Source organism: Eschrichtius robustus, chromosome 2, assembly GCF_028021215.1.
Source record: "Eschrichtius robustus isolate mEscRob2 chromosome 2, mEscRob2.pri, whole genome shotgun sequence".
Classification (NCBI taxonomy): domain Eukaryota; kingdom Metazoa; phylum Chordata; class Mammalia; order Artiodactyla; family Eschrichtiidae; genus Eschrichtius; species Eschrichtius robustus.
Genome location: NC_090825.1, coordinates 62,486,516 through 62,499,947, shown reverse-complemented (window position 1 = coordinate 62,499,947; position 13,432 = coordinate 62,486,516). Strand labels below are relative to the sequence as shown.

Genomic DNA, 13,432 nt, shown 5'->3' with positions numbered 1-13,432 from the left:
TGACAATTTGCATTTCTCTAAGAAGTGTATCCATTTCATCTAAGTTGTAGAATTTTTTGGCACAAATTTGTTCATGTTCTCTTACTAGCTCATCATCATAGTTGATGGGGCATTTGAGGGGCAATGCAGTAAAATACGATTTTTACCTTTGAAAACGTTAACAGTTTAAGAAATATGTTGTCTGTTCCTCCTCACCTATACTCTGCTTCCCAGGGGAAAAAAATGGAGTAATAAGTGACGCGAGTGGACAATACAGCCTGACAAGAAGGTTCAATCCATTTGCTAATGTTAATACTCCATACAAACCATGATATAATACGAAAGCAAAAATTCACATAGATTCTGATAATCAATGTTAAGCTGTATATAGATTATCTCAGCTAAACACTGCAGCCTAGTCTAGAAGTAGATGGGGCCTCCACGTATATCATCCAGTTCATCCCTAGCCTTCCAGTCAAGTTTTCAATGGACAAATATCTATAGTTCATTTTTTAAAATTGGAGGAAACTGTAGTGTCTAAAAATTCTTAGTTACTAGTTACCATTTTACCCAAAATGCCAAGTTTATGATAAAACTGACTTAACAACCCAATATTTTTCAAAAGGATTAATAAAGAAGAGTGTGTCAATTATGTGACAGTCTGTGCTGCTCCATATCTTGACTCATTAGTAAAGAGAAAAAGACACACAAACATGCTTTACCTTGTAATAATTTTTCAAATATTATGCTACTCATTCTTGCCCCCAAGCATAAAGTTTTCAGAATAAGTGGCCATTTCCCAGATATAAATTTTGTAAATAATGTTCCAAATTCACGCATTAATGCACAGTTTTTTAATATCCTAGTTCAGCAATATTTCCATGTGAATTAAACACAGCAACATTGATTTGAGGTCAGCTATAAAACCAAACCCTTAACACCTGCCTCAAAAAATGTAATATATATTTTACACACAAAAGTCAAATGTCATGAATTTTAAAGCTGTACCATTAATGCCTTGTAACTTGCAAAACAAGGTCTTCCCAAAACAAATGTTCTCAAAACTCCTGCTAAAGAAGTCTAAGACTAGATAATACCCAAAACATTAGAAGGGAGACAGGAGTAGATGGAGAGGGGAAAAAAAGCACAGGAAAGGGGGGAAAATGGGAATCTCAATGTACTTACAAATTTCCTAGGTTTTTCTCAGCCCTGGCTACTCAGCAAAGTCACCTTTTCAGATGCTTTTAAAATGAGGTGTTCAGGCTCTATGTATCACAAAACTACCAAACTAGAATCTCTGGGGACAATGGATCAGATATCTACATTTATAAAAGCTCCTCTAATAATTAAAATGTATAGCCAGCCACGCTGAGAACTATGGAACAGGCAGGTTACTATTTAGATTTAAAAAAAAAATACCTTGATCTGCTGTCTTCGTAGCATGGCAAGTTCTCGCATGTCTCGGAATGGCTGTAGTAAATACTGATAGAGTTCAGTTGTGGCTTCTGCAAGGCTGCTGTAGGCTTCATCCTCCATCTGATACAAGTCCAGAAGCTCTACCATGCTCTCTGTATTCTTGTGCTTATCCAAGAGCTGTGGAACAAGAAAATTTCACTACAAAGAAATCCAACTGTAATAGCCTATAAAACTTGCAAATTCCCTATCACCTCAGGACCTTGGAACTCTGAAATGCAGAATTAAAGAGAATGAGGAGCACTAACTTGCTTTCATCACTTATCTCCATGCCTTAGGTGTCTTACTACAAGACCACTGCCTAAAGCATCCTTTTCTAACTACTGTCACCATATTATTCCTGTTCTCTGCATTTTCTGGAATTCCATACTACCTGCCTACCCTTAACTCTTAAAATTTTTTTCCCAGCATCTAGTAGCTTTCTCCATATTTATATAATCATTGCTAATCTACAAAGTAGTTATCAACACTTGCCAACATTATTTTACTAATTTCCCCAAATAATCCTGCCACTCTTTTCCTCCTCCAAATTTGGAACATTCCCTCAAAAACTTCAACTCATGCCTATCACTTCCTTCAAAATCTAGGTGAAAACACCCCTCAACTCTATTGAAGAGTTTAAGACTGACTATAACAGATTTTTATAACTTTCTTACTTTGCATTCCTTGGTACTCACGTGTATATGTACGTTTATAAAGATATTCATTCATTTCTCAACAAGTTAGGACTGAGCATCTTAATACATGTTAGGCACTGGGCATACAAAAACATGGTTCCTTTCTTCGGTTTGCAAAGCAGAAATAGAGAGACAGATGCAGAGAACAAACGTATGGACACCAAGGGAGGAAAGTGGGGGTTGGGGGTGGGATGAACTGGGAGACTGGGACTGACATATATACGCTAATATGTATAAAATAGGTAACTAATAAGAACCTGTTGTATAAAAAAATAAATTAAATTAAATTTAAAAAAAACCATGGTTCCTTTCTTCATGGAGTTTACTGTGTAGTAAATAAACAAACTAAATAAAGTTTTAAAAAATTACAAACTGTGATAAATGCTACGAAAATTATTACTTTTTAAAAAGTAAAGAATAAAAGTAACACAATGAAACAATGGGTTCCAAGAGAAAGAATAAGAGGTGGGGAGATGCTGAAAAACTATGACCTAGCTCAGAGCAGTTTAGAGAGAAAAGGCTATCCACGGAAGCTTAAGCTGAAATTTAAAGAACCTTTGGATGAACCATGTGGCAAGACACTATTTTATTTTTGGCCATGCTGCATGGCTTGCGGGGTCTTAGTCCCCAGGGATTGAACCCAGGCCCACGGCAGTGAAAGTACCGAGTCCTTACCACTGGACCGCCAGGAACTCCCAGGACACTATTTTATATACTTATTCTTGGTGTCCATTTACTTGGTGACAGTCTCATCTCCTCAAAAGCACAAAATTCTGCTATTCTTTCTCATACCTAAAGTTTCCACTACTATCCTCTTTCCCAGCTTCTTGCTTTGGTTATCATATTGTGTTGTACATATTACAGTTGACCCTTGAACAACTGTAATATGGGGTTAGGGGCGCCAACCCCTGCCTAGTTAAAAATCAGCGTATAACTTTACAGACAACCCTCCCTCCCAATCCACAGTTCTGCATACAAGTATTCAAAAAATGAAATACACAGGTATAAATCTAATTATGTACAGGATCTATGAGGAAAATTACACAACTCTGATGAAAGAACTCAAAGACCCAAATTAAATGGAAGTATTCCACATATGGATTGGAAAACTCAGTATTGTCAAGGTGTCAGTTCTTCCAAACTTGATCTATAGGATCAATGCAATGCCATTTAAAGTCTCAGCAAGTTATTTTGTGGATATCAACAAATGAATTCTCAAGTTTATATGGAAAGGCGAAAGATCCAGAATAACCAACACAATATTGATGAACAAAGTTAAAAGACTGACACCCTCCATTCAACTTCACTAGTTACTATAAATCTACAGTAATCAAGACAGTGTGGTATCGGTAAAAGAATAGATCAATGGAAGAGATTCCAAAAGTAAACCCACACACAAATAGTCAAGTAATCTTTTGACAAAAGAGCAAAGGGAATTAATTCAATGAAGAGATCAGCCTTTTCAACAAATAGTGCTGAAACAAACGGACATTCGTGTACGAAAGAAAGAAAAAGAAATCTACAGACCTTACACCTTCCACAAAAATTAACTCAAAATGGATCACAGACCTAAATGTAAGATGCAAAGTTATAAAACTCTTAGAAACTAACACAGGGGAAAATCTAGGTAAGCTTGGGTTTGATGACTTTTTAGATATAACACAAAAGCACAATGCTTTTCTACTCAATTTTTCTATAAACCTGAAAGTGATAAAACAGTCTAATAACTTTTAAATGATAGCAAACCTATTTAAAGACATAGTTTTATATTTCACTGTATGCATGCTTTTTATTTTTTAAATAAAACCGAGAATCATTAAAAATAAATCCGTAATATCCAATTAACACTGATTTTCATCCCTGTTAAAGCCCTACTGTTTTAAGGTGATCAGACCAATCAAACAATATCTTTCTGCTTTGTTAACAAGCAGTTTTCGGTAGGTTGGTTTTGTTTGTTGTTTGTTTTTAATAGAGGTCCACTAGAAGAAAGAGAATCAATTCAAACATCAGGGATTTTAACAACAGATAACACATAAATAATTTACAGATGCAGACAGAAGGCCAGACCAAGTGGGATCTTGCTTTATGCCGAAAGCAAAGAGATGCCATAAAAGGATTGTTGTTTTGTTTTTCCTTCAAAAACCTCTCTGGTTCCAGGGAAGCATTAGGGAATAAATACTTTCCCAAGTAAGGGAATCTTGACTTTTATTCTGAAGGATAAAAAGGGATAAACTAGGCAAAGTGTAAAGGGAAGACTGGGTCAGAAAGACAGAAGGGCATATCCCTGGATACCATAAAATAAGGTTTACAAACTGGAGTAAACAGAGAAAGGGAACATAATGAAAGACAATTCTGGAGACACTAACATACATGATGGACCTGGGTTATACTATAGTGGTGAGAAGGGGCACCAGAGTGGATGCAGATAGATCAGTTCATAATCTCCTGGGTCAGTCCATGTAAGCCTAGATTGGAGGAAGAGAAAAGCAAAGATTTAAGAAATGCTTTGGAGGTAAAATTAACAGGACTTGATGAAAGAGTGGATTTTCTCTTTACCCTAAGGTCTTTGGTATTCACTGATACAAAGAACACAGAAATAGAAACAGGTTTTTAGAGGCAAAAATTATGGATTCAGAGACACTGTGTCCAAAGTGTTTTTTAGATATCCATTAGGAGAGGTCATGAAGGGAATGCAAAATGTCCAAGATAAACCTTATCTTAAAGAAGTCTACAATCTAACTAGGGAAACAAACAGACATGTAAGTAAAATACTGATTGTAGAAGACAATCACGGTTCATAGTGGGCTAAAAGCAGCTGAAAAAGATGTTCTAAAGCTAGGATTTGAACTGGGTCTCAAAGGATGGGAAGTGCTAGACAGGTGAAGAAGAGCAACCCAGTCTGGAGAAATCACATGAATAAAAGCGTCACATATTTGAATCCTGGATGGGAGGACGGGGGTGGCAGAGTGTCACCGTGCCCCCTGGGGTAGGGGGTACACACTAGTGAGCAGGACATCACATTGAGACTGTAAAGGCAGCACATTCTAATAAGCAGTGAAACCAATGATGAAGTAGAAAAAAAGAATGATGCATTTGATCAATGGGACCTGTTTGATTTTTAGTTTACAAAGTTAAACTTATCTAAATAACCATATTAAATTCATGGGTCATTTAGTACCTGGTTACTTGAAGCATGGTCTGGGATCAGCATCATCTGATTACTTGTTAGAAATATAGAACCTCAGAGCCCACTCCAGACCCCCAGAATCAGAATGAGTGATGAGTATGCACAGCAAAGTTTCAGAAGCACTGCTTCAGTAAACACCTTATACAGCCACATTAACTAAAACATGAGGCAAGAGTCTCTGTAAATTATACAAATTATGTAGTCCATTTTCAAACTGAATTTTCAAACTGAGAACTGTAGAATTATTGTATGTAACATTTTTTTCCTGGATCTAAAATCATTTTCCCCTCTCTTTCTCTTACTATTTAAGTATTATTTTATTTTAGCTCAATTAAAATTAACCCAAAACTCCCATTTCTCATGGTTCAGTTCCCTATTAAAGCATTTTTAGCTGATCTAAGAAAAAAAGTTACTACTGAAGCCAACCCCAGAATGATCTTCATCTTTAGAAGACAGGTACAGGGACCTTCCCTGGTGGTGCAGTGGTTAAGATTCCGCCTGCCAACGCAGGGGACACGGGTTCAATCCCTGGTCCAGGAAGATCCCACATGCCGCGGAGCAACTAAACCTGAACCTGTATGCTACAACTACTGAGCCTATGCTATAGAGCCTGTGAGCCACAACTACTGAAGCCCACGTGCTGCAACTACTGAAGCCCGCGTGCTGCAACTACTGAAGCCTGAGCACCTAGAGCCCATGCTCCACAACAAGCCACTGCAATGAGAAGCCCGTGCACTGCAACGAAGAGTAGGCTCTGCTCACCGCAACTAGAGAGAAAGCCCGCATGCGGCAACAAAGACCCAAAGTGGCCAAAAAAACAAAAACCAAAAAAAAACAAAAAGAAAAAAAAAATCCTGTTTAAAAAAAAAAAAAGAAGATGGGTACAAAGAGACAAAGTCAGCCTGGCCTTACCTCCAGCCCTGGCCAGGATGTTACCTCTAATACATGGGCCATTCAATGAAACTGGATGTTTAAAAGCAATAACCCACCCCTCCACCCCTGGCAAATACATTAAATAAATAAATAAATAAGAATAAACAAAAAATAAAAAAACAAAAAATGAAAGCGATGGCCATTAAAATCATCAAATTAACTCCATTCTGATGTGTTTACTTGTTTTTTTAAAATTATAATTTAGCCTTTTACTACTACAAAGAAACAGTGAAATGATCATGAAGATATTCCAGTTCTTTTGATAGAATTCTATCTATTAATTTAAAAACTAGCAATTGAGAATCCCAATTTAGAATAAACTGAAAAATCACAAGTGAAATAGAATTCAGTAAGGTGTTATAATTTACACACAGAAACCAAGAGCCCCTTTCATATTAAATACAAAACAACCAGCCAGGATTCCATCTGCAACAAAACAGAAAAATACCTAGGAATAAACTTAAACCTTTTAAGAGCCATGTAAATAAAATGTTAAGGTACAAAAAAACTAAGTAAATAAATGGAAGAATAAAAATAAAAATATCAATTCTCACTAATCTATAAATTTCACATGGTAATAAAACAACCTCTTGGGCTTCCCTGGTGGCGCAGTGGTTGAGAATCCGCCTGCCAATGCAGGGGACATGGGTTCGAGCCCTGGTCCGGGAAGATCCCACATGCCGCGGAGCAACTAAGCCTGTGCGCCACAGCTACTGAGCCTGTGCTCTAGAGCCTGAGAGCCACAACTACTGAGCCCGCGAGCCACAACTACTGAAGCCCGCGTGCCTAGAGCCCGTGCTCTGCAACGAGAGGCCACCGCCATGAGAAGCCCGCACACCACAATGAAGAGTAGCCCCCGCTCACTGCAACAAGAGAAAGCCCACGCACAGCAGCGAAGACCCAACAACAAAGACCCAACACAGCCAAAAATAAAATACTAAATAAAATAAATAGATTTATAAAAAAAAATAAAACAACCTCTTTACACTTTCATGGCACAAGAAAAGGCCAATTTTAAAGTTCACATGGAGGGGGTGCCTTCAAGATGGCGGAGGAGTAAGATGTGGAGATCACCTTCCTCCTCACAAACACATCAAAACTACATCTACATGTGGAACAACTCCTACAGAACACCTACTGAACGCTGCCAGAAGACCTCAGACTTCCCAAAAGACACCCTCAGGTGACCTACCCACAGAGGCGGGACCAAATCCAAAGCTGAACCGCAGGAGCTAAGTGAACAAAGAAGAGAAAGGGAAATTTCTCCCAGCAGCCTCAGGAGCAGCGGATTAAATCTCCACAATCAACTTGATGTACCTTGCATCTGTGGAATACCTGAATGGACAACAAATCATCCCAAAATTTAGGCAGTGGACTTTGGGAGCAACTGTAGACTTGGGGTTTGCTTTCTGCATCTAATTTGTTTCTGGTTATATGTTTATCTTACTTTAGTATTTACAGCTTATTACCATTGGTAGATTTGTTTACTGATTTCGTTGCTCTCTTCCTTTTTAAATTTTTTTATATATATATATATTAAAAATTTTCTTTTTTCTCTTTTTGTGAGTGTGTATGTGTATGCTTCTTTGTGTGATTTTCTCTGTATACCTTTGCTTTTGCCATTTGTCCTAGGGTTCTGACTGTCCATTGTTTCTTTTTAGTATAGTTTTTAGCGCTTGTTATCACTGGTGGATTTGTTTTTTGGTTTACTTGCTCTCTTCCTTTCTCTTCTTTTTTCTATTACTTTTTTTAAAATAATTTTTTCTATTTTAATGACTTTATTTTATTTAATTAATTATTTAATTTTCTTTCTTTCTTTTTTGTCTCCCTTTTCTTCTGAGCCATGTGGCTGACAGGGTCTTGGTGCTCTGGCCGGGTGAGCCAAGTTCAGGACTATGGTCCACCAGAGACCTCCTGGCCACACATAATATCAAACGGCAAAAGCTCTCCCAGAGATCTCCATCTCAACGCTAAGACCCAGCTCCACTCAACGACCAGCAAGCTACAGTGCTGGACACCCTATGCCAAACAACTAGCAAGACAGAAACATAACCCCATCCATTAGCAGAGAGACTGCCTAAAATAATAATAAGTTCACAGACACCCCAAAAAACACACCACCAGACATGGTCTTGCCCACCAGAAAGACAACATCCAGCCTCATCCACCAGAACACAGGCACCAGTCCCCTACACCAGGAGGTCTACACAACCCACTGAACCAACCTTACCCTCTGGGAGCAGACACCAAAATCAACGGGAACTACAAACCTGCAGCCTGGGAAACGTAGACCCCAACACAGTTAAGTTAAGCAAAATGAGAAAACAGAGAAATACGCAGCAGATGAAGGAGCAAGGTAAAAATCCACCAGACTGAACAAATGAAGAGGAAATAGGCAGTCTACCTGAAAAAGAATTCAGAGTAATGACAGTAATGATCCAAAATCTTGGAAATAGAATGGAGAAAACACAAGAAATGTTTAACAAGGGCCTAGAAGAACTAAAGAGCAAACAATGATGAACAACACAATAAATGAAATTAAAAATTTTCTCTAAAAGGAATCAATAGCAGAATAACTGAGGCAGAAGAACGGATAAGTGACCTGGAAGATAAAATAATGAAAATAACTACCGCAGAACAAAATAAAGAGAAAAGAATGAAAAGAATTGAGGCCAATCTCAGAGACCTCTGGGAAAACATTAAACACACCAACATTCGAATTATTGGGGTACCAAAAAGAAAAAGAGAAAAAGAAAGGGACTGAGAAAATATTTGAAGAGGTTATAGTTGAAAACTTCCCTAATATGGGTAAGGAAATAATCAAGTCCAAGAAGCACAGAGAGTCCCATACAGAATAAATCCAAGGAGAAACACGCCAAGACACATATTAATCAAACTATCAAAAATTAAATACAAAGAAAAATATTAAAAGCAGCAAGGGAAAAGCAATAAGTAACATACAAGGGAATCCCCAAAAGGTTAACAGCTGATCTTTCAACAGAAACTCTGCAAGCCAGAAGGGAGTGGCAGGACATATTTAAAGTGACAAAAGGGAAAAACCTACAACCAAGATTACTCTACCCAGCAAGGATCTCATTCAGATTCGATGGAGAAATTAAAACCTTTACAGATAAACAAAAGCTAAGAGAATTCAGCACCACCAACCCAGCTCCACAACAAATGCTAAAGGAACTTCTCTAGGCAGGAAACACAAGAGAAGGAAAAAACTTACAATAACAAACCCAAAACAATTAAGAAAATGGTAATAGGAACATACATATCTATAATTACCTTAAATGTAAATGGATTAAATGCTCCAACCAAAAGACACAGGCTGGCTGAATGGAAACAAAAACAAGACCCATACATATGCTGTCTACAAGAGACCCACTTCAGACTTAAGGACCCATACAGACTGAAAGTGAGGGGATGGAAAAAGATATTCCATGCAAATGGAAATCAAAAGAAAGCTGGAGTAGCAATTGTCTTATCAGACAAAATAGACTTTAAAGACTATTACAAGAGACAAAGGAGGACACTACATAATGATCAAGGGATCAATCCAAGAAATATAACAATTGTAAATATTTATGCACCCAACATAGGAGCACCTCGATACATACGGCAAATGCTAACAGCCATAAAAGGGGAAACTGACAGTAACACAATAATAGTAGGGGACTTTAACACACCACTTCCACCAATGGACAGAACATCCAAAATGAAAATAAATAAGGAAACACAAGCTTTAAATGATACATTAAACAAGATGGACTTCACTCATATTTATAGGACATTCTGTCCAAAAACAGCATATTACACTTTCTTCTCAAGTGCTCATGGAACATTCTCCAGGATAGATCATATCTTGGGTCACAAATCAAGCCTTGGTAAATTTAAGAAAATTGAAATCGTGTCAAGTATCTTTTCCGACCAAAACACAGTAAGACTAGATATCAATTACAGGAAAACATCTGTAAAAAATACAAACACATGGAGGCTAAACAAATACACTACTTAACAACCAAGAGATGACTGAGGAAATCAAAAAATTCCTAGAAAGAAATGACAATGAAAACACGACGACCCAACACCTATGGAATGCAGCAAAAGCAGTTCTAAGAGGGAAGTTTATAGCAATACAATCCTACCTCAATAAACAAGAAACATGTCAAATAAACAACCTAACCTTACACCTAAAGCAATTAGAGAAAGAAGAACCAAAAAAAACCCCCAAAGTTAGCAAAAGGAAAGAAATCATAAAGATGAGATCAGAAATAAATGAAAAAGAAATGAAGGAAACTATAGCAAAGATCAATAAAACTAAAAGCTGGTTCTTTGAGAAGATAAACAAAATTGATAAACCATTAGCCAGACTCATCAAGAAAAAAAGGGAGAAGACTCAAATCAATAATGAAAAAGGAGAAGTAACAACTGAAACTGCAGAAACACCAAGGATCATGAGAGATTACTACAAGCAACTCTATGCCAATAAAATGGACAACCTGGAAGAAATGGACAAATTTTTAGAAATGCACAACCTGCCGAGACTGAACCAGGAAGAAATAGAAAATATAAACAGACCAATCACAAGCACTGAAATTGAAACTGTCATTAAAAATCTTCCAACAAACAAAAGCCCAGGACCAGATGGCTTCACAGCCAAATTCTAGCATTTAGAGAAGAGCTAACAGCTATTCTTCTCAAAACTCTTCCAAAGTATAGCAGAGGGAGGAACACTCCCAAACTCATTCTACAAGGCCACCATCACCCTGATACCAAAACCAGACAAAGATGTCACAAAGAAAGAAAACTACAGGCCAATATCACTGATGAACATAGACGCAAAAATCCTCAACAAAATACTAGCAAACAGAATCCAACAGCACATTAAAAGGATCATACACCATGATCAAGTGGGGTTTATCCCAGGAATGCAAGGATTCTTCAATATATGCAAATCAATCAATGTGATACACCATATTAACAAATTGAAGGAGAAAAACCATACGATCATCTCAATAGATGCGGAAAAATCTTTTGACAAAATTCAACACCCTTTTATGATAAAAACTCTCTAGAAAGTAGACATAGAGGGAACTTACCTAAACATAAAAAAGGCCATATATGACAAACCCAAAGCCAACATCGTTCTCAGTGGTGAAAAACTGAAACCATCAGGAACAAGACAAGGTTGCCCATTCTCACCACTATTATTCAACATAGTTCTGGAAGTTTTAGCCACAGCAATCAGAGAAGAAAAAGAAATAAAAGGAATCCAAATCAGAAAAGAAGTAAAACTGTCACTGTTTGCAGATGACATGATCCTATACATAGAGAATCCTAAAGATGCTACTGGAAAACTACTAGAGCTAATCAATGCATTTGGTAAAGTAGCAGGATACAAAATTAATGCACAGAAATCTCTTGCATTCTTATACACTAATGATGAAAAATCTGAAAGAGAAATTAAAGAAACACTCCCATTTGCCACTGCAACAAAAAGAATAAAAAATCCAGAAATAAACCTACCTAAGGAGACAAAAGACCTATATGCAGAAAACTATAAGACACTGATGAAAGAAATTAAAGGTGATACAAACATATGGAGATATATACTGTGTTCTTGGGTTGGAAAAATCAACATTGTGAAAATGACTATACTACCCAAAGCAATCTACAGATTCAATGCAATGCATATCAAACGACCAATGGCATTTTTCACAGAACTAAAACAAAAAAATTCACAATTTGTATGGAAACACAAAAGATCCCGAATAGCCAAAGCAATCCTGAGAAAGAAAAATGGAGCTGGAGGAATCAGGCTCCCGGAATTCAGACTACACTACAAAGCGACAGTGATCAAGACAGTATGGTACTGGAACAAAACCAGAAATATAGATCAGTGGAACAGGATACAAAGCCCACAGATAAACCCACACACATATGGTCACCTTACCTTTGATAAAGGAGGCAAGAATATACAAAGGAGAAAAGACAGCCTCTTCAATAGGTGGTGCTGGGAAAACTGGACAGTTACATGTAAAAGAATGAAATTAGAACACTTCCTAACACCATACACAAAAATAAACTCAAAATGGATTAAAGACCTAAATGTAAGGCCAGATACTATAAAACTCTTAGAGGAAAACATAAGCAAAACACTCTATGACATAAATCACAGCAAGACCCTTTTTGACCCACCTCCTAGAGAAATGGAAATAAAAACAAAAATAAACAAATGGGACCTAATGAAACTTAAAAGCTTTTGCACAGTTAACCATAAACAAGATGAAAAAACAACCCTCAGAATGGGAGAAAATATTTGCAAATGAAGCAACTGACAAAGGATTAATCTCCAAAATAAACAGGCAGCTCATGCAGCTCAATATCAAACAAACAAACAACTCAATCCAAATGTGCAGAAGACCTAAATAGACATTTCTCCAAAGAAGATATACAGATTGCCAACAAACACATGAAAGGATGCTCAACATCACTAATCATTAGAGAAATGCAAATCAAAACTACAATGAGGTATCACCTCACACCAGTCAGAATGGCCATCATCAAAAAATCTACAAACAATAAATGCTAGAGAGGGTGTAGAGAAAAGGGAACCCTCTTGCACTGTTGGTGGGAATGTAAAAATTGATACAGCCACTATGAAGAACAATATGGAGGTTCCTTAAAAAACTAAAAATAGAGCTACCATATGACCTAGCAATCCCACTACTGGGTATATACCCTGAGAAAACCATAATTCAAAAAGAGTCATTGGGCTTCCCTGGTGGCGCAGTGGTTGAGAGTCTGCCTGCCAATGCAGGAGACACGGGTTCGCGCCCTGGTCTGGGAAGATCCCACATGCCGCGGAGCAGCTGGGCCCATGAGCCACAATTACTGAGCCTGTGCGTCTGGAGCCTGTGCTCCGCAACAAGAGAGGCCGCGATAGTGAGAGGCCCGCGCACCGCGATGAAGAGGGGCCCCCGCTTGCCGCAACTAGAGAAAGCCCTTGCACAGAAACGAAGACCCAACACAGCCATAAATAAATAAATAAAAAAAAAAAAAAAAAAAAAAGTCATGTACCACAATGTTCACTGCAGCTCTATTTACAATAGCCAGGACATGGAAGCAACCTAAGTGTCCATCGACAGGTGAATGAATAAAGAAGATGTGGCACATA

The 13,432-nt window shown here is 37.6% G+C and overlaps 1 protein-coding gene across 2 annotated transcripts in view; it reads right to left on the bottom strand.

Moving 5' to 3' along the window:
- The window catches only part of JMY (junction mediating and regulatory protein, p53 cofactor), a 72,097-nt gene that overhangs the window by 40,379 nt on the left and 18,286 nt on the right, over nt 1-13,432 (bottom strand). For both annotated transcript variants that reach the window (XM_068535559.1, XM_068535560.1), the window contains exon 2: nt 1,399-1,572. In XM_068535559.1, the coding sequence (XP_068391660.1) occupies nt 1,399-1,572 (174 nt within the window). The remainder of the gene's footprint in view (nt 1-1,398; nt 1,573-13,432) is intronic.